Here is a 23,684-nt window from a genome sequence, read left to right as displayed (position 1 = left end):
TCCCTGCTGAAGAAAAGCATCCCAACAGCATGATGCTGCACCACCATGTTTCATGGTGAGGACATTTTTTTAGCAATTTCTGTTCGCCGGGCAGCAGCTCTTTCCTTTGAGCTATTCAGCTCGCTGGACAAGTGCTTGCTAATCCAGCTATCAATACCTGTGTTGTACCTGATTGACTCTACTGTGTAATTTCCTGATTGAACACCCTATTAAAGCCTGGCATTGCGAGATTATTGTTCTCACGGTCTTTAGTCAATCTTTGTCACTGTACCTGATGGTACTTCATATTGTACTGCTGCAACCGTGTACCACCCTCTGGCTGCCCGCTGGCAACATAACCTGCTGCTCCTCCATTATATACTGCTGTGTCCTTGTACTGACCTCTGGATTCCCACTGACAATGCTACCCGCTGTTCTTGTGTAAGAAGACCCGGACCAGGCCTACCTACTCTGTTACTCATCCGGAACTGTCAGGGCTGTCAACCAGGTTTCACGGGGAGAAAGCATAAGGCCCTGGACCAACCTCTGCACCTAGGAGTAGGGGGCGTGGCTAAGATAAAAGGGCCACAATGCGCAGGAAATCAGTTAATTGCCGCAGGAATGTGCAGCACGCAGGAGGGCAGTGTCAGGGATTCTGCGGAAAAGCCAATTGCCAGAGCAGGCCTAAGCCAGCAGAGGCTAAAAGCTGCTAACAGAGACTGCCAAGAACGATGTACCTGGTCCCTGCTGACATCGCTGACCGTGAGTGACAGGACGCCCAGTCAGGACATAAGCGCGAGCACGCACCGATGGGAGAATTGAGACACCCGCTGTGAGGGGTATCCCTTTGTACCTGAATCAAGTTGCTCATTGTCCCTGTACGTTGACAGGGGGAAAGACTGTGCTCTGTCCGGCTCGTCGATCACCGACCGGACCACGAGGAATCACCGTAACCGCCAGGAGCCAAGACGTCATCTTTTCCAGGGCTACACCGGACCACAAGGAATCACCGCCACCGCCAGGATCCAGGATGCCATATTTTCCAGGTCCATACTGGACCCCTTGCGCGCCACTGCTTTGACGCCAAAGTCCACATTCTGAACTAACCACATTCTGAAGTCGTCAGACTGATAAGTTTGCTATTCTTGAACGTCCTACTCTATTCTTCCCACCCGTTTCCCCTGAGTTACGTACCCTGTGTTCCTTTATACTGTTTTCCCTGTTTTATCCCTGCGAGGAGTATACCTATTAAATTAAACACGTTAACCCATGGTCTGCTTCCGACACGTTACTGCATCTTGCAACCTGCTCACACTTCTGTACCGACTATTGGCTTCCCAATGACTGTGCCACCTGCCTGTGCTACCTTTCGTGGTTGCAATAATAAGACTCCCACCCAAACCAGGACAATTTCATGTACAGTATTTGTTTTCCACCACGCATAGCGTTTTGCGTTTAGCCTCTAAAGTTCTCTGAACAAAGCACCTCCTTTTACATGTTACCTGTGTCCCCTATATGGCTTTTTGCAAACTAACAATGGGATTTCTTATGGCTTGCTTTAAAAAATGGCTTTCTTACTACTCTTCCATAAAGGCCAGATTTGTGGAGTACACAACTAATAGCTGTTCTGTGGCCAGATTCTCCCACCTGAGCTGTGGATCTTAGCAGCTCCTACAGAGTGATCATGGCCTCTTGGCTGCTTCCCTAAATAATGTTTTCCTTGCTTGGGATGTCAATTTAGGTTGAATGCTATGTTTTTGTAGGTTTTCAGTTGTGCCATTCTCATTGCATTTTTGAAAGCTGGATTGAACAGTGCTCCGTGAGATGTTCAGAGCTTGGGCTATTTTTTTTTTATAATCTAACCCCCCTTTACTGTTCTCCACAACTTTATCCCTGACCTGTCTAGTGTGTTCCTTTATTTTCATGATGCTGTTTGATCATTAATGATCTCAAACGAAACTGTGAGGCCTTCACAGAACAGCTGTAGGTATACTGAGAATCAATTACACACAGGTGGACTTAATTTACTAATTATGTGACTTCTGGAAGTCATTAGTCACTTAGTATTTTATTTAGATCTATCAGACAACAGGGGGCTGAGTACAAATGCAAATCACAATTTTTATTTTCATTACACTTCACAAATATTTGCTTCGCAACTTTGTGTTGGCGTTATGAATGGGTCACCGAGGAGGAGAACACAATAGGCTATGCCACCAAAACACCAGAGAGGTTGGTAACTCAATGGATTGCAGACCCCTGATCTTAACAACACAACTAGCAGTAGCCGTGGAGCGTTCCTACGCTGCCCTTGATGCTTTGTCACAGCCGGAGAACTAACTAAGCCTAAAGACAGAAAGGTGAAATCTAAACTGCCCCGAAGCAGATCCCCAAAGGAATAGACAGTCCCCAAGCATATATTGTCGGTGAGACAAGATGAAGCACAGACACAGACAGAAAATAGACTGAGCAAATGATGGGGCCCACACTGACTAGATAGGACAGGACAAAAAAGGCACTGTCTGCAATCATGCAAAACCCCTAAAAATTCCAACACGACTGATGTACAAAAATACTGAGGTTTGCACAACCTCGCTCCCACTATATCAGCACTCAGGTGTGAACTGGCGGCTTGCAACAGGCTAATACAGAAGGGGACTGAGCAAACAAACACAAGATACAAAAATACAGGGCAGGAGCCAGCAGCCCCAGAGGGAGCAAGCTGACCCCTGACAGCAAGGCAAAATCAAATGCAAAGGATTTAGCAAATGACACTTAGCTGAAAAATGCAGGATCAGGCAGGAGACAAATATCCTCACTAAGCACAGAAAAGAGTATCACCGGCAGCCACTGAGAGAAGCCTGCTTGCTTATATACTCCCAGTCACTACCCCCACTCCTCCAATTATCCTCTGCAGCTGTTGGATTAACATCATGTTGACCAGCTCCACTACCAGTAGTCTCCATCAGAGGGAGCCCTGCCTCAAAAGTCAGATAAAGAGAGTTCCCAACATGTTGGTATATCATAAAAATCTAAATTAAATAGATGTAAATTTGTAAGTGTAACGAGAAAAAAGGTGAAAAAGATCACTGAATATGAATGCTTTTTCAAGGCTTTGTATAAGATACTGTCATAAATTAAAGCAGAAATAGCATTAAATAATGTCAAGCTTGATGAACATAATGCATATTAGAAACATACCAATAGAGTGATTGATTAAGAAAATATAGAATTGCTAAAAATCAGCCATCACCTGCTTATAAGAGCCATGGTTGGAGCGGAGCAGTGTGCCAGCAATGGGCGCAGGTTCAAGTCCCCAAGGGGACAAACAAATACAGTAAAAAGTTGAAAAAAAGTTTTGAAAAAAAATTATAAAAGTTAAAATCACCCTCCTTTTCACCTAATAAAAAATGAGAAATAAAAAAAATAAAAACAGTGCACATATTTAATATCTCTGTGTTCGGACATGTCCCTTCTATGAAAATTTTAAATAAATGAATCAGATTGGTAAACAAGGTAGAGAGGAAAAGAAAATTTCAAAAAACACAAAAAATATATAATAAGAGGTGAGCAAAAATGTATCTACCCCAAAATTATATCAATAAAAACATATTGTAGGTACATTATGATGCATGAGTAGATTTGGGGCATCATCCGTCCATGTCATGTGTCTCCTATATTTTTGAATATGGTGCCCGGCCATCTGTCAAAGTTAAATGGGATTAACAAGGTAAAAAAAAAGTTGGTGCCTCTGATGAAGAGGTTAATAAATGTATTCACTTTATTTTTCACAAGTATTTTTTTTTATATTTACTATCTAACATTTTTGCTTAAGGTCTGATAACAGGGTGTGATTAGTGAAATATGATCATTACTCGAGTACATAAGTTACGGTTTAAAAACTGTTGGTCACAATACTTATCTATTAAACAAGTGATAAGATGAAGCAGAAAACTGAACTCAAGAATATTATCCATGAATCTCTTGATAGTGATAAGCATTTAAGAATATTGTGACAGTTGTAAATTTTATCTGTCATTTAAAGGGACTCTCCTTTCAGATTAGTCTCCATGGTCTGAAGACCTGTACTGAAAGCATGTCATGTTGGCAGTGCCAGTGAGGTATAAAGAATATACTTTGACAAATCAGCTACCTCACATAACTTAGTAATTAACAAATGAAATCTGCACTCTGAAAGGCTAAAATATGTAGAAACCATGTTAAAAGTGGAGGTACTTGACGCACAAATTAGTCAATTCATGTGAGTCCAACAGCCAGTGACAATGTGTACCCCTTTGTTGGGACCCTAAACCGAAAATGATTAAGCTCTTCCCTTAGTTTGTTGAAATCAGCTTTCCTAATGTTCCAGGTTTTTTCATTTCATCTTTGAAATGTTTTATTGAGTATTACATTGAAACTTACCAATTTATGGTCACTGTTTCCCAGATGCTCCCAAACCTGTAGATCAGAAATTGTATCTGGTCTATTTGGTAAGACCAGATCCAACAAATTACCTCCCCTTATTGGTTCATCTACCAACTGAGAGCGGTAACTGAACTGCAGATAAGTACTTGCATCTTTTAACACAAGCAGACAATTCTATGTCACATTGAATGTCTGGATAGTTAAAATCCCCCATAATATGATTATTTGCTGCCTTTTCCAATTGTTCCAGCATTTCAGCATCTACCTGTTCAGTTATATTAGGAGGTTTATAACAGCTTTCCATTATTGTCATTCAAATGTACTGTGAGGTAGCGCTGTCATTTACTTGGGGAATTCTCGCTTGGCAGCGAACAAAACACATCCGGCATGGGTTTTCCATCAAACATAGCAGTCCATGCGGTTTATTATGCAGCATAAACCGATAGAAGCAATCAACAAAACTTCACATAAACAGCAGAGCGTCCGTTATAGCTTCCCTCTGTAAACCCAGTGTTCACACAGGTTGCTCAATGTCCAGCATACAGGCTCTCTTAGCCTCATTTATCTCACCCATGTCAGGGTCTCCACATGGTTCCGTCACTCATGCTGCAGACGTCCATATCCCTCCAGGGAACTTTCAGGCTCTGGCAGCCATTACACACAGCCACACACAGGCTGTTCGCCAGGAGACAATCCTGCACACGGGACCTTCCGCTCTGGACCAACCAGGTCCCTGCATTCACCACATGTGACCTACCCTGGCCACATTATACGGTCCATAGCCACCAGGTCATGTGACTATGATCTCACCACAGGTCCTTCACACACTCACACAGCCTTTTACTACAGGCGTTTTCAGACCCGCCCATCTCTCTAGTTACCTGGAGACTTCTCCCTCTCATATTAAATCAGCATCTTAGCAAAGACCTTGCTGATCACACACCTATAAGTCTCCATCTCAAAGCCACCCACTTTGAGATAGCAAACGGCCATTCAATATTCTGCCATTCATCCTTTCTCCTGGAACCTCCACACAGCGCCCCCTAGCGGACACAGTGGTTACTACACCACATACCTCGCCCCTCTATTCAAACTTGTGGGGTTGAACACACATTACATCAGGCTCTCGAGACTGGGCACTCATCACACCTTGCCCCACAGGTCGATAGAACCTTTTCCATCTGTCATACAGCCTCCTCTCTACGTTAGGCCTCCCCTGCCCCCAGCGGTCAGAATATCGGTCCTCATCTTTGGTCCTCCAGTTACAGTCTGTCTGCGTCATCAGACACTATCTAGTCACCACCTTCCTCTCTCTGTTTATTTCGTTCCCCAACCAGCTCCCCCAGTTGGTACGGTCATCCGTATTAGTTGGACATACTGTCTGGCCCGAGTCTGACCCATTTAGGGTCTCACAGGAACTACGGTCCCTCAACGTCATCCTGCCAGTCGAACTACCACTTGCTGACATTCTTTGGCCATCTGCCCTGTCACTTCTTGGCGGAACTCTTTGGGTCCTTACATCTTGTTGGGTTGCAGGTGGCCGTCACCTGGTATTCCGTACTTCTTTATTAATTCGCCGGCGGTCCTGCCTCAACTGCTCAATCTCTTGCAGGTACCCCACTCGATACTCCAAGAGCATCCGAAAGTCTCTCACTCTCTCCACGGAGCCAACCACCAGGATGGGAATCCTACCCACTTCACTGGATACTTGGTCTTCATCATCAGGAGGGATCCTCACTCTCACCACACCAGAGATATTCACAAGGTCTTGCATTACCTTCCCAGATCTTCCAATGATTCTCCCAATCAGAGCTTTGGGTACCGGCACCACATCTTTCTGCAAACCCAGCTGATCCATAGCCTCCATTGCTAACTCTAGGCATCGAGCAGCCTTCACATTACTCTGCCTTACCTGCTGTTTGGTGTGGAGACATTGTAGATGCATCTCTTTCAGGACAGCTACTCGGTTTGATGTATCTTCTCTGTCCGATACTATCACCAACTGCCGAGTCTCAGGTGCCCAGTGCACCTTACACGCTTTGACCGCTTCCTTGAAAGCCTCATGCACAAATTCCTCCGCACAGACTTCTTGCATGTCCTCTGGTACATCAATCACAAACTGGAAGGTTGTAGTCTTGCTCTCTTCCTGGACCGAAGGCTCTAGCTTTACCACGGACACTTCCCTCACTACAGTTGACCCGACCGGGTGACTGTCTTCATCAGTTCTTAACTCACCAACTTCACACGATTTGATCACTTCATGACCCTTTGCCACGAGGGCTACTGGCCGTTCTGTCCTGTTATCACTTGCGCTCACCCGCGGTAAGTCTTCGTCCAGTTTCTCCCGCAGAAGACTTTTAACTACTCCTCTGTGTTCTTCCATTTCTTCCCTAAGGGCCTTGTTCACATTTTGCCACATTGATAGGTGACCTCTGAGCTCCAAGACTTCTTTCTCAAGCCCTTTCACCTCCTCTCTTAAGGTGTTGTTCACGCTGTGCCACGTTGACAGGGGACCTCTGAGCTTCAAGACTTCTTTCTCGAGCTCCTCCTCTCTGTGCTCAGCCGTTTGTCTCATCACACTTTCTCGTTCGAGATGTTCCTTCACTGTCTCTTTTATTAACTGTATCTCCTGCTCTAGTTCTCTTTTGGCCAGTATGTGTTGCACCATTACTTCTTTAATTATATCGTCAAAAGGTACCCCTGGGTTAGTCCCGTTAGTCGAGTGAACCCCCCAATTACCTTCTGCCTGATTATTGAGTTCCACTTGCATAGTCTGGCCTGCTTGCTACTGCTAGCTTATTCTCTGTGAAGCTTGCATCTAACACCCTTTTGTCTTCTCCTGTTTCTTGCAGTGCCCGTTCCTGTCCTGCTTTCCCCTGGTGTCTGCATTCCGTTACCAGCTCCACTCTCCTCAGTTCGTACTCTGTAACCACCTCTGCTCTCCTCAGTCCGTACTCTGTAACCACCTCTGCTCTCCTCAGTCCATACTCCGTTTCCACCTCCACTCTCCTCAGTTCGTATACTATCTTCTCCTCTGCTCAGTTCTACTCTCTTCCTTCCCAGTCTCTTCTCCGTTTCTTGTTTTTCCCTGAGCCGACCCCTGGTCCTGACATCCGTGGTACTAGAGGCCCCTGAGCCTGCTCCCTAACGATCACTGTATAGGGGTTGGTTGAACCTGGTGCACTCGCTTGGGGGAGTTTCGGTATCGCGATCCAGTGGGTCCACTCTTGGTACTCGGCGCCTCCGGTGTAACAATATAATCAGGCCATGGACCCCGCTGGGACCTCTGCCCTGAAGGAGGTGTTTTTGTGGGTCGCCCTCCCAGGGCTGTGGGGTACTCGGTACCGGGCCAGTATCAGCGGGATGTGTCACAGCAGCAGTGACCCGGTCCGTGGCCCTGGGTGCCCAAGTAATAGGGAGATTGAATAGTGGAATGTAGTTAATTGAATGAACAGTTTGTGACGCCACCTGTGGTGTTCGGCAAGGGAGGTGTTAAGCCGACACTGCATTCAGATCCGCTGGGACTGATGGTATGGTGCAGCAAAGATGTAAAAGCTCCCCACAGGTGAAGCTGTAGTCTCAGGGCAGTGTAGATGTGGTTGTCATGGGGATGTAGCGGTGCCGGAAGGGTAGGAAGCAGACAAAGACACAGCGGGGTGCAGTTTCTGTACCTTTACTTGGCAAATGCAGTCCAGGGTCCTGATTACAGATGGTACCAGAGCAGGCTAGCCTGGAAGCAACTCAGGGATTCTTTCTCAGCAGATGGGCTGTGAAGTCTCCTTCCTAGTGCTTATTTGAGGTGTTTCCAGTACCGAGTTACACTGAAGTTCCTCCTAATTCTCTTCTCCTAGCACTACTCATATTGCAGACAGCTGTAGCCGCTATTCCTCTCTTGGCTCACTCTGTGCTATTGTGCCTCTGAGTCTTAGATGGGAGTAGTGCATTTACAGCCTCTACTCCTCTGGTGTCTGTTGCAGGACCATTAGTATCCATACAACCGTGGAGACCAGGCTCCAGTTCATGCGCTCTCGATGGAGATGAGCCTTTCCTCCTTGCTCGATCTCCACACTTCTTCCTCACGTCTGCACACTTCACCCTCCTCACACTAACTACCCACTCCTTCCTCATGGCCCTCAGAGAGCACTCCTCCCCTTAATTCCGGTTCAGAGTCCCCCCTGCTGGCCTGTAGTGGAACTGTGTTGCATGTATAGGTTAACTGCGAGAGAGACCCTTCACTGCTTCCAAGCCTGGCATTACCCTCCCTAGAGGAAGGCAAAGCCACTGTGGCGGCCATACTTCTGGGGGCGCCACATTTGCATGAAAACCAGACCCGCATCATGTCTTTTATGAAGACAATGGATTCACGTCTGTCGGCCTTACAGGCCACGGATCCCGGGAACGCCTCCCAGTTAGCCAGTCTCCAGCAGGAGCTGGTCCAGCAGCGCGATACCCAGGCCCACATCTTGTCCTATATGGCCTCCATGGATGACCACCTTCTCTCCCTACAGTCAACCTCCTTGCAGCCTCCTTCCCGTGCCTCAGACTCCACATCTGCACCCTCCCCCAGTCTTGGTAAACTGCCTAAGTACCCCACCGACCGGGCTAAGGTGGCTTTTATCGTGTCCCACTTGGATGGAGAGGCACTTTCTGGGTGAATCCTCTTTGGGAATGGGACGACCCTGTTGTGTCCAGTATAGTGACTTTTATGGACACCTTCCAGAGGGTCTTTCATGAACCTGGGCAGCTCGCTTCCACCACAGAGTCCCTCTTTAACCTCCGCAGGGCTCCCTCACGGTCAGACAATATGCGATCCGTTTCCGTACGTTGTCCTCGGAGCTATGGTAGGACAACGAGGCTTTGGTTGGGGCCTTTTGGAGGGGGCTTTCTGGCAGGATTAAAGATGAGCTCGCTGGATGAGATACTCTGACCACCTTGGAGGATCTCATCTCGCTCGCCATGCACATTGACTTGCGCTTTCAGGAGTGTTCTAGGGAGGCTGCCAGATCGAGGAGATCTTTTAGGTCTTCTTCTTCTTCAGTACACAGACCACCTAGTCCTCCGCCCTCGGGTTCCTCTGGCAGTTCTGCACCAGAGCCAATGCAGGTAGACCGGGTTAAGATGGCGGAACAACGTCGGAGAGAGAGGTTAGCACAAGGCTTGTGCTTATAGTGTGGTGGAAAGTCTCATTTCCTCCGCTCATGTCCTGAGAGTCCGAGAAACACCTCCACCTAGGTCAGGTAAGAGAGGCCTCCCTAGCTGTGTCTGATTCCTCTCCACCTCTTACTCTTTCTGTTTTGACTATCCAGGGTCAGAGACGTGGCTTTGAGGTGGCTTATGTGGACTCGGGCGCCGCAGGCAACTTTATTAGGCTTAAGCAGGTGAAGAAATACCGAATTCCCATGATCTCCTTAAAGTGCCCTCGTATGATCGCTTCCGTGGATGGTAAACCCCTGCAGGAGTCCGTCTCCATGGCTTCTGAGGAAGTTGTTCTGCAGATTGGGGCTCTACATCAGGAGAAGATTGCCTTCTATGTTCTGCCCAACTTGTCTCATGCTCTGCTTCTCGGTCTTCTGTCTTCGGACACACGAGCCCGTTTTGGATTGGCATACATGTGAGGTTCGTCGATTGGGTCGTCCGTGTCAAGAGAGATGCATAGGGTCTGTCCGCCTGGTTTCCTTCCCTCCGCCCTCGTAAGGACCAGTAGGACTAACTTCTGCCTACTGGTCCTTTGCGGAGGTTTTTGACAAGAAAGAGGCTGAGACCCTACCACCTCACCGACCCTATGACTGCCCAATTGAACTAGCTAGGGGCCAAATCTATCCACTCACTCCAACCGAGACCTCTGCCATGTCCGAATACATCCTGGAAAACCTCGCCAAGGGATTTATACGAAAATCCTCCTCATCCGCAGGCGCTGGCTTTTTCTTTGTAAAAGAGAAGGATGGCTCTCTTCGGCCATGCATCGACTTCAGAGGGTTGAATGACATCACGATAAAAAATAAATATCCTCTGCCGCTCATCCCTGAGCTCTTTGATCGCCTGAGAGGGGCCCGGATCTTCTCTAAGCTAGACTTGCGTGAAGCCTACAAACTCATCCGTATCCGCTCTGGAGATGAGTGGAAGACCGTTTTTAACACCCGGGATGGTGCACTACAAATATCTCGTCATGCCCTTCGGTCTATGTAACGCTCCCATGGTATTTCAAGAGTTTGTCAACAACATTTTCCGGGATCTGCTATACTCCAGCATTGTGGTCTTCTTGGATGACATCCTCATCTTATCTCCGGATTTATCTTCCCACAGGAGGAGCGTTCACCTGGTACTGCAGCGTTTGCCGGAGAACCCTCTTTATGCCAAGATAGAAAAATGTCTTTTCGAGCAGTCCTCCTTGCCCTTCATGGGGTATATCGTCTCTGAGTCTGGGCTGGAGATGGACCCTGAAAAATTGTCTGCGATTCTCCAGTGGCCACGTCCGGTAGGAGTTAAGGCTATCCAGCGGTTTCTTGGTTTTGCCAATTTAACCAAGCCAATTTCGTGCCTTACTCGCAAAGTAGTCAGCCCTGCAACCTGGTTTCCGGAGGCCAACGTTGCCTATCTAAGCCTAAAACAAGCTTTTGCGGTCTTATATCGGCCCGAGGGCAACAAACCATTTGTCCTGGAAGTGGGCACATCTTTCACTGGCGCTGGCACTGTGTTGTCTCAGAGGTCTTCTTATGGCTGGTTGGTCACCTGTGGATTCTTCTCTAAGGCCTTTTCTCCTGTGGAGTGCCACTATTCCATTGGGGATCAAGAATTGTTAGCCATAAAAATTGCTTAGGAGGAATGGCGCTATCTACTGGAGGAGGCTATCCATCCCTTTGTCATCTTAACTGACCATAAGAACCTGGCCTACATTCAGTCTGCCCAGAGGCTCAACCCCCAACAGGCCAGGTGGTCTCTGTTCTTTGGTTGCTCCGACTTCAAGTTGCACTTCCGTCCGGGTCAGAAGAATGTCAAGGCTGACGCTCTATCTCGGTCTCTACAATATCCAGACTCGGAGGAGCCCTCCCACATCATTGATCCGGACAAGATCATCATGGTGGCTCCTGTGAAGCTGATTACCCCACCCCTGGTAAAACCTTTGTTCCTGAGGCTGATAGGAGAGAGGTTTTGCGTTGGGGACATTCCACCAAAATCTCTGGCCATGTCGGGGTTAAAAAGACTCTTGACCTTGTTTCACGCTTTTACTGGTGGCCTTCTCTCCGTCAAGACGTGGCTGACTGTACTGCATCGTGCCCCTCCTATGCCAAGGTCAAGGTCCCCAGGTGGTTGCCTTCTGGGCTTCTGCTTCCATTACCTGTTCCTTCGTCTCCGTGGCAACACATTGCCTTGGATTTTTATCACGGACCTGCCTCGCTCTTTCGGTTGTACAACTATTCTGGTGGTAGTCGACCGGTTTTCTAAGATGGACTACCCTCCGCTCCTGAATTGGCAAAGGTCTTCGTCCAGCACGTCTTCCGACTTCATGGATTTCCACAACACATTGCATTAGATCGTGAAGTTCAATTTATGTCTCGTTTTTAAGCGCCTTATGTGATCTCTTGGAGGTATAGTTGGATTTCTCTTCTGCGTATCACCCTCAAACCAACGGTCAAGTGGAGCGCGTGAATCAAGTGCTGGTGTCCGATCTACATCAGTTTTCTAACTTGCATCAAGATGACTGGTCCTGCCTTCTCCCATGGGCTGAGTTAGCCTATAATAAACATCCCAACGAGCCCTCGGACAAGTCTCCATTTTTTGTGGTTTAGTTATAGAAGGATAGGGAAAATGAAGGGAGGTCAGCTCACCAGTCTCAGTTGCGATCCATAATCCTCCTGCGCACGGAGTCACCTTGATCAGGGGCGTTGACTGAAGCAAAATAAAGGATAGAATCTCCAGCGCTGGACTTCAGTTAAAAATTCATCATTTATTATAAATTCTTAAAATCGGACAGAAAAAAGTATGACTAAGGACATACAGGCAGATGGGGTCTCTGGTGGTCTCCAACCAACGCGTTTCGACCTAGAGGGTCTTACTCATGGTTCCATGAGTAAGACCCTCTAGGTCAAAACGCGTTGGTTGGAGACCACCAGAGACCCCATCTGCCTGTATGTCCTTATTCATACTTTTTTCTGTCCGATTTTAAGAATTTATAATAAATGATGAATTTTTAACTGAAGTCCAGCGCTGGAGATTCTATCCTTTATTTTTTGTGGTTTATGACTTGCATTCCGATGTTCCTCTGCCAGTTTCTGCCAACTCTGGGGTACCTGCAGCTGACTCTGTGACCTTGGAATTTTCTAGAATTTGGTATGAGACTAAGGAGGCGCTCGAGAGAGCCAGAGTACCTATGAAGAGGCACGCCTATAAGAGGCATTTGGATGCCCCAACTTATCTTCTTGGCGAAAAAGTTTGGCTCTCGTGTAAATATATTAGATTGAAGATGCCTTCCTACAAGTTGGGACCTCTTTACATCAGTCCTTTTGAAGTCCTCCGGCGCATCAACAACATGGCCTACAATGTCTTCTACATCTCTCTCCTGAAGGCAGTAATTCTGAATCGCTTCCATCCTGCTCCTGGTTCTTCTCCTCCACCGGTCAGTGTCGATAATGTTTTTGAGGTGAAGGATATTTTAGCCTCCAAGAGAGTCAGGGGTAAGACGTTCTTCTTAATTGACTGGAAGGGGTTTGGTCCTGAGGAGAGGTTGTGGGAACCCTGGGAGAACCTTAATGAGGCTAATATTCTTAATAGGTTTTTGTTCAAGGATAGAGGAGGGGGGTGTAAGGGAGGGGGTACTGTTACCCCCGTGCTTACCGCCGTCAGGCCCGGGTTCGCCGCTACCTGCTTTGCTGCTCCCACGCTGCTCTAGGGCTCCCCATGTCCTGCTGTTGCTCCCCGCCAGGGTGCCTGCACGGGCGCTCCTTCTCTGCCACTGGCCGCGTGCTCCTTCTATTCGCGCATGCGCCTTGGGTCAGGACCTCGCGTGCACCCACCTCTCTTGTCTCCCTTCATGACCTGGCCCGGCAGCGCTCCCTGTCCAATGGAGGACAGGCACCGGGTGTTACAGAACCACTCAGCACCCAGAATATGTTGTGCAGTTATATGTATATATAATAGGTTCCATGTGAGATGCATGTCCCTAATGTATCAGCAGTGTCCGCCCTCCCCCTACCTTTGTAATTCCCACAGTAAACATACGCAGGCTCTGGCCACCTGCTGCTTTTGTAATGAATGTCTGGCCTGGCGCTTGTCTATTGACCGGCCCTCTGTATCTGTGTGATATATTCTGTGTCCTGTGAGTAAAGTGTTGTCAGACTGGAAATACATGGAGAAGCAGTGATCTTTTATATGCGCCCATGCACTCAGAGGAATTCCAGCCAGCGTCCTTCATTCAGACTCCAGCCAACGCAGAGCGGACCTCTGAAAACACGGGGTGGTACTGAAAGAGGTACCCCAGCTTGGAAGCCCCCGTTACACTGGTGGCAGCCAGCGGGATTTGATACCCCTTCTACAGGAGGAAAGGAATGAATGCAAAATAATTACCAGAAGTTAAAGAGGACTACATTAAAAGACCTGGTGGAAGCCTGAGGGTTGATCGCCAGCAACAAAACAAAAGCGGATTTGATAGCAGCCATCATGGAACACGACAGTGCAGCGTCCCCCAATGTGAATGTGGAAGAGACTGAATTCCAGAGGGAGGTAAAGAGCAGACTGGTGTTCTATGGCCCAAATCCTGCAGTAGAGATCATACGAGAAGTGATGGCTGATGTGCGTACTGATCTGAAGGAAAAGATGGCTGAGTGGACCAGGATAGAGCTAGCCAAGATGGAGATGGCAGAGCGGACCAAAGTGGAGCTGGCCAAGATGGAGATGGCAGAGCGGAGAGAGGAGAGTCAGCGAGCAGGGGGAGCTCTGGCCTTCAACCAGGTACCTTCAACAGTAAGCCACAAAAAGATCCAGTACAATGCCTTCCGACAGTTGGGGGAGGCAGAGGAAGACATTGATGGCTTTCTGCAGGACTTTGAGCGGCAGTGTGCTCTTCATCAAGTAAAGCCGGAGGAACGGGTTCAGATTCTGGCCAGCAAGCTGACAGGCCGGCCAGAGGACGCCTATCGCACGGTACCTGATGAGGACTGTATGGACTATGAGCGGATCAAAGAAGTGATCTTGGCCCGGTATGCGCTGACACCAGAGGCCTACCGCCAAAAGTTCCGCGGACTTATAAAACGCGTAACCGATACCCACGCTGAATGGGCCTGTAAATTACGGCGGTCACTGCTACAGTGGGTACAAGGGAGCCAAGCAACCACTAAGGAGGACGTCCTCCAGCTCTTCCTGTTAGAACGATTCTTTAATGGACTAAACCCCGAGACACAGGAATGGCTTCGGGACAGGCGGCCAACGACTCTTGAGGAAGCCGCTTGTCTGGCCGATGAACATCATGATGCCAGGAGGCCGCAGTTGTCCGGATCAAAGGTGGCCACTAGCGGCCCGCCCATGAACCTGGAGGGCCCCAAACCACCGAAGATTGTAGGGGGACCAGCTAGAAACCCGGCCTACAACAGTCCCCCTGGGGCGCGATGCCACACCTGTCGTCAGCTGGGCCACCTGCAAAGACAATGCCCCAACCGGACTCAGCATACCCAGTGGCCAAAGGCAGGAACAGCTACCTTCAGCCGGGCTGCTGTACACTGCTACCAAGGTGAAGCTGACCTGGCATTGGGGGCTACGAATAACCAAGGGGTGAAAGAGATGGAGGAAGTGCTGCATGAAGTAGACCCCGTGCAGGCAGCCCGGGCAGATAATCGACAACAGCATCGACAAGTCGTGTGGGTTAATGGGAAACATATGCAGGGACTAAGAGATTCTGGGGCAACTTTGACCCTTGTGAAGCCTCATCTCGTCCGGGACCAAGAGAAGACGGACCGGACAGTGGCAGTCCGTGTAGCAGGGGGAGCCATACATCGACTACCCACTGCCAGGATTCACCTAAACTGGGGAGTCGGGGATGGCCTTGTTGAGGTCGGCTTGATGGAGGATTTGCCTGCACACATCTTGCTGGGAAATGACTTGGGGCCCATGTTGTCTGCATTCTTGGTGGCCCCTCTGGCTGAGACATATCCTGTGACCACCCGGAGACAAGCTCGAGCTGCGGACGCGGAATCACATTCAGAGGCCCAGGTAAGACATTCCAGCCCTACACGTATTCCCATAGCCAGACACATTTCTTGGGCCACCCCAGATGAATTTAAGAGGGAGTTACTTGAGGATCCTTCATTAGAGGGATATCGTGGGAAGGCACAGGAGGGGAGAGGGGTACTGGAAGGGGAACAGTTTGTATGGAAGCAGGGACTCCTCTACCGGATCACAGAGCAGCACCACACAGGGACGAGCCCCACTATAAAACAACAGCTGGTAGTTCCCAAGAAGTATAGGCAGGAGTTACTGCGAATCTCTCATGATATACCCTTGGCCGGGCACTTCGGCATCAGTCGCACCAGGCATCGTCTGACACAAAACTTCTTTTGGCCGGGGGTAACCTATGATGTTCATCAGTACTGCCAGACCTGTGACAGTTGTCAGCGCATTGGCAAGAGGGGGGATCGATGCAAGGCCAGATTACGCCCCCTCCCCATTGTGAAGGAACCATTTAGCCGAGTAGCGGTCGATCTGATAGGGCCGTTAGCCAAACCCAGTCCGTCTGGGAAAAAGTATATATTGACAGTGGTAGATTATGCCACACGGTATCCAGAGGCGGTTGCGCTACCTAACATACTGGCAGAGACGGTGGCTGCCGACCTGCTCCAGGTTTTCTCACGGGTTGGATTTCCCGGGGAGATTATCTCGGAGCAGGGTACCCAGTTTACAACAGAGGTGACCAACCAACTGTGGAAGCTGTGCGGCGTAAAGTCCATTAGAAGCGCCCCATACCACCCGCAAACCAATGGGCTGTGTGAACGCTTTAATGGGACATTAAAACAGCTCATTGGGACTTTTACCAGGACCTACAGGGACTGGGAGAAATTCTTGCCACACCTCCTGTTTGCCTATCGGGAGGTGCCCCAAGAATCCACGGGGTTCTCCCCGTTCGAGCTGGTATACGGGAGACGGGTAAGGGGACCCCTAGACTTAGTGCTGGAACACTGGGAAGGGGAGGGCCTCATAGAAGAGGTACCTATTGTACCCTATGTGCTGGAATTCCGGGACCGCCTACAGGAGCTGACCCAGGTTGTACGTGAGAACCTGCAGGCGACACAGCGGCGCCAGCGCTTATGGTACGATCGGAGGGCCAGAGAGCGCACTTTGGAAATAGGACAGAAGGTCCTGGTGTTAGAGCCTACTAAGCAGAATAAGTTTCAAGCTGCATGGCAGGGGCCCTACCAGGTAGTGGGGAAAATAGCCAACACAACCTATAATGTTGCCGATTGTAACGACCCCAGGGTTATCCGCATGTTCCACGTGAATATGCTGAAGCCCTACCGGGAGCGCCCTAAAGAGGTAGTGGCCATCTGTGCACCTGAAGCAGAGGATTTAGCCGGACTTCCCTTGCTGGATGTCTTAGGGGAAAGGACTCAGTCTAAAACATGGGACCAGGTACACTTGGGCGAAGACCTAGGCCCCCGGGAGAGACAGCAGGTGGAGGCGTTGTTGAGGCTGCGACAGAGGATGCTTTCAGAGAGACCGGGGTACAACCGCCTGGCACAACACAAGGTTGAGACCCAGGATCAGACCCCCCTGCGACAAAACCCCTTCCCTGAGTCTGTACGAGAGGGGATGCGACAAGAGATTCAAGAGATGCTGCGTTTTTGAAGAGTCAGATAGTCCCTGGGCATCCCCCGTAGTGTTAGTGCCCAAGAAGGATGGGACTACACGGTTTTGTGTAGACTATCGTAAGCTCAATGAGAAAACAGTGACGGATGCATATCCCATGCCACGTGTGGATGAGTTGTTAGACCGGCTGGCTGGGGCAAAGTATTTGACCACCATCGATCTATGCAAAGGCTACTGGCAGATTCCCCTTAGTCCTGACGCTATTCCCAAGTCGGCATTTGTCACCCCGTTCAGCTTATTCCAGTTTCGAGTTATGCCATCCGGGATGAAGAATGCCCCGGCGACCTTCCAAAGGCTGGCTGACCGGCTTCTGGATGGTCTCCAGGACTATGCTTGTGCCTACCTGGACGACATCGCCATCTACAGTGCGACATGGGAAGAGCATCTAAATCACCTAGAGACAGTATTGGACAGGATCCACCAGGCCGGAATCACCCTGAACCCAAACAAGTGTCACGTGGGCAAAGCAGAGGTTCAGTATTTAGGGCATTGGGTGGGAAGTGGGAAACAGTGACCAGAACCAGCCAAGATTGAGGCCATAGCCAAATGGCCCATCCCACGCACTAAAACCCAGGTCATGGCGTTTCTAGGGACAGCGGGGTATTACAGGAAATTTGTTCCCAATTACAGCAGCGCAGCCAAGCCCTCACTGATCTGACCCGTAAGAACCAACCCCGCCAGGTAACCTGGACCTCAGAGTGTGAGGAAGCCTTCCGCCAACTAAAGGACGCCCTCACCAATACCCCTGTATTGGCCACACCCGATCCAACTAAACGTTTCCTTGTTCACACAGACGCTTCTATGTAGCTTCCCTGAGTCGAAAACTACTGCCCCGTGAAGTAAGTTATGCGGCAAATCGAGAAGGAGTGCCTGGCGGTAGTATAGGCACTCAAGAAGTGGCAACCATATTTGTATGGACGACAGTTTTCCCTCCTAACGGACCATAATCCCCTAGTCTGGCTTAATGGGGTCTCCGGAGACAACGCCAGATTGCTGCGGTGGAGTTTAGCCCTACAACCTCTGGACTTCACCATCCACTACAGACCCGGCATACTAAATGGTAACGCCGATGGACTAAGTCGACAAGCGGAACTTGTACCAACCCCATAAACTTCGGTCATCCCCAAACTTATTGAGGATCAGACTGTGTATGCCGATCGCGTCGCTGAAAAGGGGGAGCCGTGTTACAGAACCACTCAGCACCCAGAATATGTTGTGCAGTTATATGTATATATAATAGGTTCCATGTGAGATGCATGTCCCTAATGTATCAGCAGTGTCCGCCCTCCGCCTACCATTGTAATTCCCACAGTAAACATACGCAGGCTCCGGCCACCTGCTGCTTTTGTAATGCATGTCTGGTCTGATGCTTGTCTATTGGCCGGCCCTCTGTATCTGGGTGATATATTCTGTGTCCTGTGAGTAAAGTGTTGTCAGACTGGAAATACATGGAGAAGCAGTGATCTTTTATATGCGCCCATGCACTTAGAGGAATTCCAGCCAGCGTCCTTCATTCAGACTCCAGCCAATGCAGAGCGGACCTCTGAAAACACGGGGTGGTACTGAAAGAGGTACCCCAGCTTGGAAGCCCCCGTTACACCGGGTATTTCAGGCCACCCTCCCTTAGTGGATGTGCCTGATTATTGAGTTCCACTTGCATAGTCTGGCCCACTTGCTACTGCTAGCTTATTCTCTGTGAAGCTTGCATCTAACACCCTTTGTCTTCTCCTATTTCTTGCAGTGCCCGATCCTGTCCTGCTTTCCCCTGGCGTCTGCATTCCGTTACCAGCTCTGCTCTCCTCAGTCCATACTCTGTAACCACCTCCGCTCACCTCAGTCCATACTCTGTAACCACTTCCACTCTCCTCAGTCCGTACTCCGTAACCACCTCTGCTCTCCTTAGTCTGTACTCCGTTTCCATCTCCGCTCTCCTCCGTCCGTATACTATCTTCTCCTCTGCTCAGTTCTACTCTCTCCCTTCCCAGTCTCTTCTCTGTTTCTTGTTTTTCCCTGAGCCGACCCCTGGTCCTGGCATCCGTGTTACTAGAGACCCCTGAGCCTGCTCCCTAACGATCTCTGTATAGGGGTTGGTCAAACCTGGTGCGCTCGCTCGGGGGAGTTTCTGTATCGCGGTCCGGTGGGTCCACTCTTGGTAGTTGCCGCCTCCGGCTTAACAAGACATATATCCTCATTTGTGTTGCCCTGTATCCAGGGTTATGGCTATCAGTGCACATTACTGACACTCATGTGTATCTTCTGAGGCACCATGAGATTTATGGCAGCTGCTTTGAAGTCTTTTACAGATCGGGTGATGGTCGGGTGAATGTCACACTGACAAAGATACCGATCTGTTTAAAAGTTCAAGCAGCCGCAATAAATGTAATTATGCCTCAGATAGCAAGACCACAGATACAAGACAAGAATCCATCTAGGACTTGTCAGGAGATGAGCAGTGTCCTATTACTGTCTCCGTACCCTTAGGGTAAGTGCACACATTCAGAAATTGGCAGTGCTTTGGACGCAGTACATTTCCAATACACCTGTCCAATACATTGTATGGGTGAAATTTATCTTGCGGAGGCTTGCGCCTCCACGGGTGATCCGGGGGCATATGTGCATGCATAGTGGGCATGGGATTTCTTGAAATCTCATCCACTGAGCTGTAACAGCTGGACACTGCTGGTTGGACACTTCACAAGTATGCAACGTTCCAACCTGCAGCATTTACTTCACGTGTGCACATACCACCACACTAATTTGTATAAGGACCTTAAAACGGTCCATCTTTACATGTTCTGAAGTCATACACAAGGCAAAAGGTTTTATAAAGAGGGAAGAAGGCAAAGAGTTAAAAGGATTTTTCAACTATTAAAAGTTATCTCCTAAAATTAGGATATGAGATAGTTACTGTTCTCTGCGAGTATGTATGATGTTTGGGACCAGCAATGATCCCAAGAATGGGTCTCTCTACAGATCTTATCTGAATGACATGTAGAATGCATATACACGCCCCACTCTGGTCACTGATTATGGGACTAAACTGAGCTCATTCCCTGGATATATCTAGCTGTCTCACAGACAATGAATAGAGGTGCACATGCTCGCCATCCTTTCCATTCAGATAGACTCTGCAGAACCACGTTCTTGGGAATGATGGCACTCTGGATATTAATAAGTTATCTTCTATCCCCGCTTGTATTTGTATTGGACATAACTTTTGGGGAAAGCACATTTCATGCACTCATTAGATTGCTAAGTAACTTTATTTTTTAGGAAGTGCACATTAGAAATTAAAACTCTGAAGTCTCTGAGAAAACCTTTAATAAGCATTGGGCTGTTATACAAAGATATTTCATACACTGAAAAAATTGCATTGAAAAGGCTACAACTTTGGATCAAAAGAAGCAAAAGAACTTTATTGAAGGTGATTATTCTCAGATCATTTACTGCATAAAAAATAATAAAATGTTTCCCTTAAAACATTTGAATCAAAGTGAATAAAAAGTGAAAGCTTTACAGTGATGTGTAAAATGAAGCGTTGCGCCTTCTTGCATCGTACAGAATCTTAAATATCTCGATCAATGAGATAGCTAGCTATGTTTCTCACAGCCAACATGGTCTCCTTGCAGGTTGGTTCTATGTCATGTTCTGGAAGCAGAAAAGCATATTGACCTTCATCACGCAGCTCAAATACAAATGAGTACGTAATGCCTTCGTCATAAGACCAATCGATAGAAGAGCCACAAACTGGATCTGGAAACAGATATGAATAGTTAATAATAATTATACAGTATATATATATATCTAACGACATGTAACTTTTGTATTATAATGTTTTCTCAAACCAAATGGAGTATTTAATTTCACTAAAAGAAGCAAAGTTACATATAATGGCCTTTTCCCAATGTGTCCATGTGGCGGGACAAGAGTTGTTTTCTGTTGTCTCTGTGCAGACGTTGTAGATCTGTCTGCCACAAAAAAGGTATGGAATAATGTAGACTATGCTGTCCCATTCCAAAAGTCGACTATAAATGTGTACTGGGAGGAATGATTTTTTTTTCTAGGTAGGCTATTGGGGACAGGTGCTACTGCATGACAGTCATAAGGTGCAATGCATTCATTAAAAATAAATGCCACAAGGTTTTTAATAGCTTGCTATGACATATTCTGCATGATACGTAGCTTTGATTATGGTTCATGGGTGATGGATGATGCTGTCACTGGTGGATACCATCTGTTATGGTCCCTTTTAATATATCCATCAGGAACTTTTCCCAGTATTTATGTTAAATGGACACCAATAATGCAGTGTGATCATATTCTGAAATGTCTACTTGGCAGTTTGTTATTACATGTAGGGTTGAGCCTACCAGAGGAAGTTCAGCTTCTGGTACCCAACTAAACTTTTAGTCCAAAGTTCGGTTTCGGTACCAGAGCTCTACTTGAACTTGAACTCGAACCCCATTGATATAGGAACCCAAACTTTGGAGCTGGAAAATTCTCTCTGTCTCTCTCTTTGCCTGGAAAGCCAAACATTAAAATGGACTTCAGGAAGAATTCCATGTTTGGAGTTTAGCACCGGACACTAAGTGTCCGGTAAGAACCCAGAACTTTTAAGTTTGGGTTTTCTTACCTCTAATCATGTGCTATAACCAACTGATCTGCTGTTGTGGTGTGTTGATGAGGAACACTGGACAGAAAATATGAAGATCATCCTGAATAGGAGACGATATCGTAGGCACTGGATGGGGAGGACATTTTTCCCATGGTCTTCTCTATGGGATTTGAAAAAACAATGTCCCAAACGCAACACTATACTAGTTATAAAAAATGTTATGAAAAACATTGGAAATTTGGAACTTTATTTTTCACAAACATCTTTACTGTGTGCAGGACGCCTCTATACTTTTCACTAACCAAGAAAGAGCGCAGAATATATTGCAGTTCTTCCTGAGAGCACAGATTGGGAAAGATTCTCTATGTGTGGTGGAATGGTGTGGTTGCGGTGCAGTTGTTACACGGCTTTGACATTGTCAAAAATCATGTGCGATTGACTGCATGTGAGTCTTGCACAACCTGTCAGAAAATAGCACTGTCAGAACATGTTTATGGACAAACTGCTTGCAGTCAACCACAAGTCATAAAATGTGAAACCTTGATCCTTGACATCTCCAGTCTCCCATTAAAATTGTAACCTAGGATTACTATTGTAAATGTCATTTTTTTCTTCATATCTGTTAAAGGCACAAACTCACAGATTGTGGTGTAGATAGGTCCGTATGTGTAGTTGGTGTTGTATAAACTGTAAAGTGCTTTCACTGCAGACTTTGCTACTTGTTCCTGTGAAAGAAATAACATGAAACATGAATAAGTATATACATGCCATTGGTAAGATATGGGTGCAGCAGGAGGCAGGGAAACCCCTGAATTTTAGGCAAATGGCATTGTCTATTGAAGGTGGATCATCAGCACTTCCTCTATCCATGATTGATTGGCATAGACAGCGCTGATACTCTTGTGAGATAAACTTTAAAAAAAATATCCAGTATGGGTAGAACATTAAACATTCACCAACCCTGCTTCACAGGGGAAATGATATACAGGAGATTACCGTCATTTGTCTTCTATTGCTTTCCTCCCATAAAGTGTATTTTCTTCTGATTCATGCAGAATCCTCAGAAGGAGCCAGTGACAGCGAAAACCATTTGTGATGAGTGCACCACTAGACGTTAGAAGCATTTTAATGACAGTTTTTACCATTTGCGCTATTGTACACTGTTCTTTTAGCAGGACAGATGATCAGCAGACTTACAGGGATTGGAAAGGATGACTGATTACTGGTAGGAAAACTCCTGAGAAGCAGAGGTTGGTAAGTGCTTGTAAGTATTAACTAGCTATAGGAAGAGTTTGATGTTGTAGCTGTGTTAATTATCTTTTGAAAGCTAACTTTGTGGGGATAAAATGGGAGGACTGACCCTAAAAGACTTACATCAGGTTCGGTTTTCATATTTTTTTTTAATTGAGGCCATATCAAAGATTAAGTATAATGAAGTTTTTGTAAATCTGTTATTATCTATGAGAGGCATTCCTGTTCTATACTCATTTTCTGTTTTAATCAAATTTGGATAAGCCAGAATATTAAGATCCCCATCTATAAGCAAGAGCAGAAAGTTGAATGTCCATTATGGCCCATTTAGACAGGCCAATCCAGGCTGTTACAGCTGACTGGAGGTCATTTATTTATTTATTTTTACACAGGTCTATGAACCATTAACTGTGAAAGAATTATTGCAAATATGGTCGTTTTGTCCCTATATAGTTTTATGTTACCAGCAGCACATGTTTGCATGGGGAGATGTACTGCCAATAATGATAAGTAGTCCCAAGCTACACGTGGAGACTGAACATATTTTTGCTATCTGGATCCTACT

The 23,684-nt window shown here is 47.4% G+C and overlaps 1 protein-coding gene across 1 annotated transcript in view; it reads right to left on the bottom strand.

The window, feature by feature from the left end:
• Positions 1–20,557: 20,557 nt before the first annotated feature.
• Positions 20,558–23,684, bottom strand: part of LOC141095357 (mast cell carboxypeptidase A-like) — a 57,293-nt gene continuing 54,166 nt past the window's right edge. Inside the window, exons 10-11 of the mRNA XM_073581329.1 lie at positions 22,509–22,593; positions 20,558–21,006 (exon numbers count right to left, since the gene is read on the bottom strand). Coding sequence (XP_073437430.1) covers positions 20,819–21,006; positions 22,509–22,593 — 273 coding nt within the window. The 3' untranslated portion in view covers positions 20,558–20,818. The remainder of the gene's footprint in view (positions 21,007–22,508; positions 22,594–23,684) is intronic.

The sequence above is a fragment of the Dendrobates tinctorius genome, unplaced genomic scaffold (genome assembly GCF_039654945.1).
Source record: "Dendrobates tinctorius isolate UK_male_01 unplaced genomic scaffold, ASM3965494v1 ptg000069l, whole genome shotgun sequence".
In the NCBI taxonomy this organism is placed as follows: domain Eukaryota; kingdom Metazoa; phylum Chordata; class Amphibia; order Anura; family Dendrobatidae; genus Dendrobates; species Dendrobates tinctorius.
This window is presented reverse-complemented; position numbering and strand designations above follow the sequence as displayed.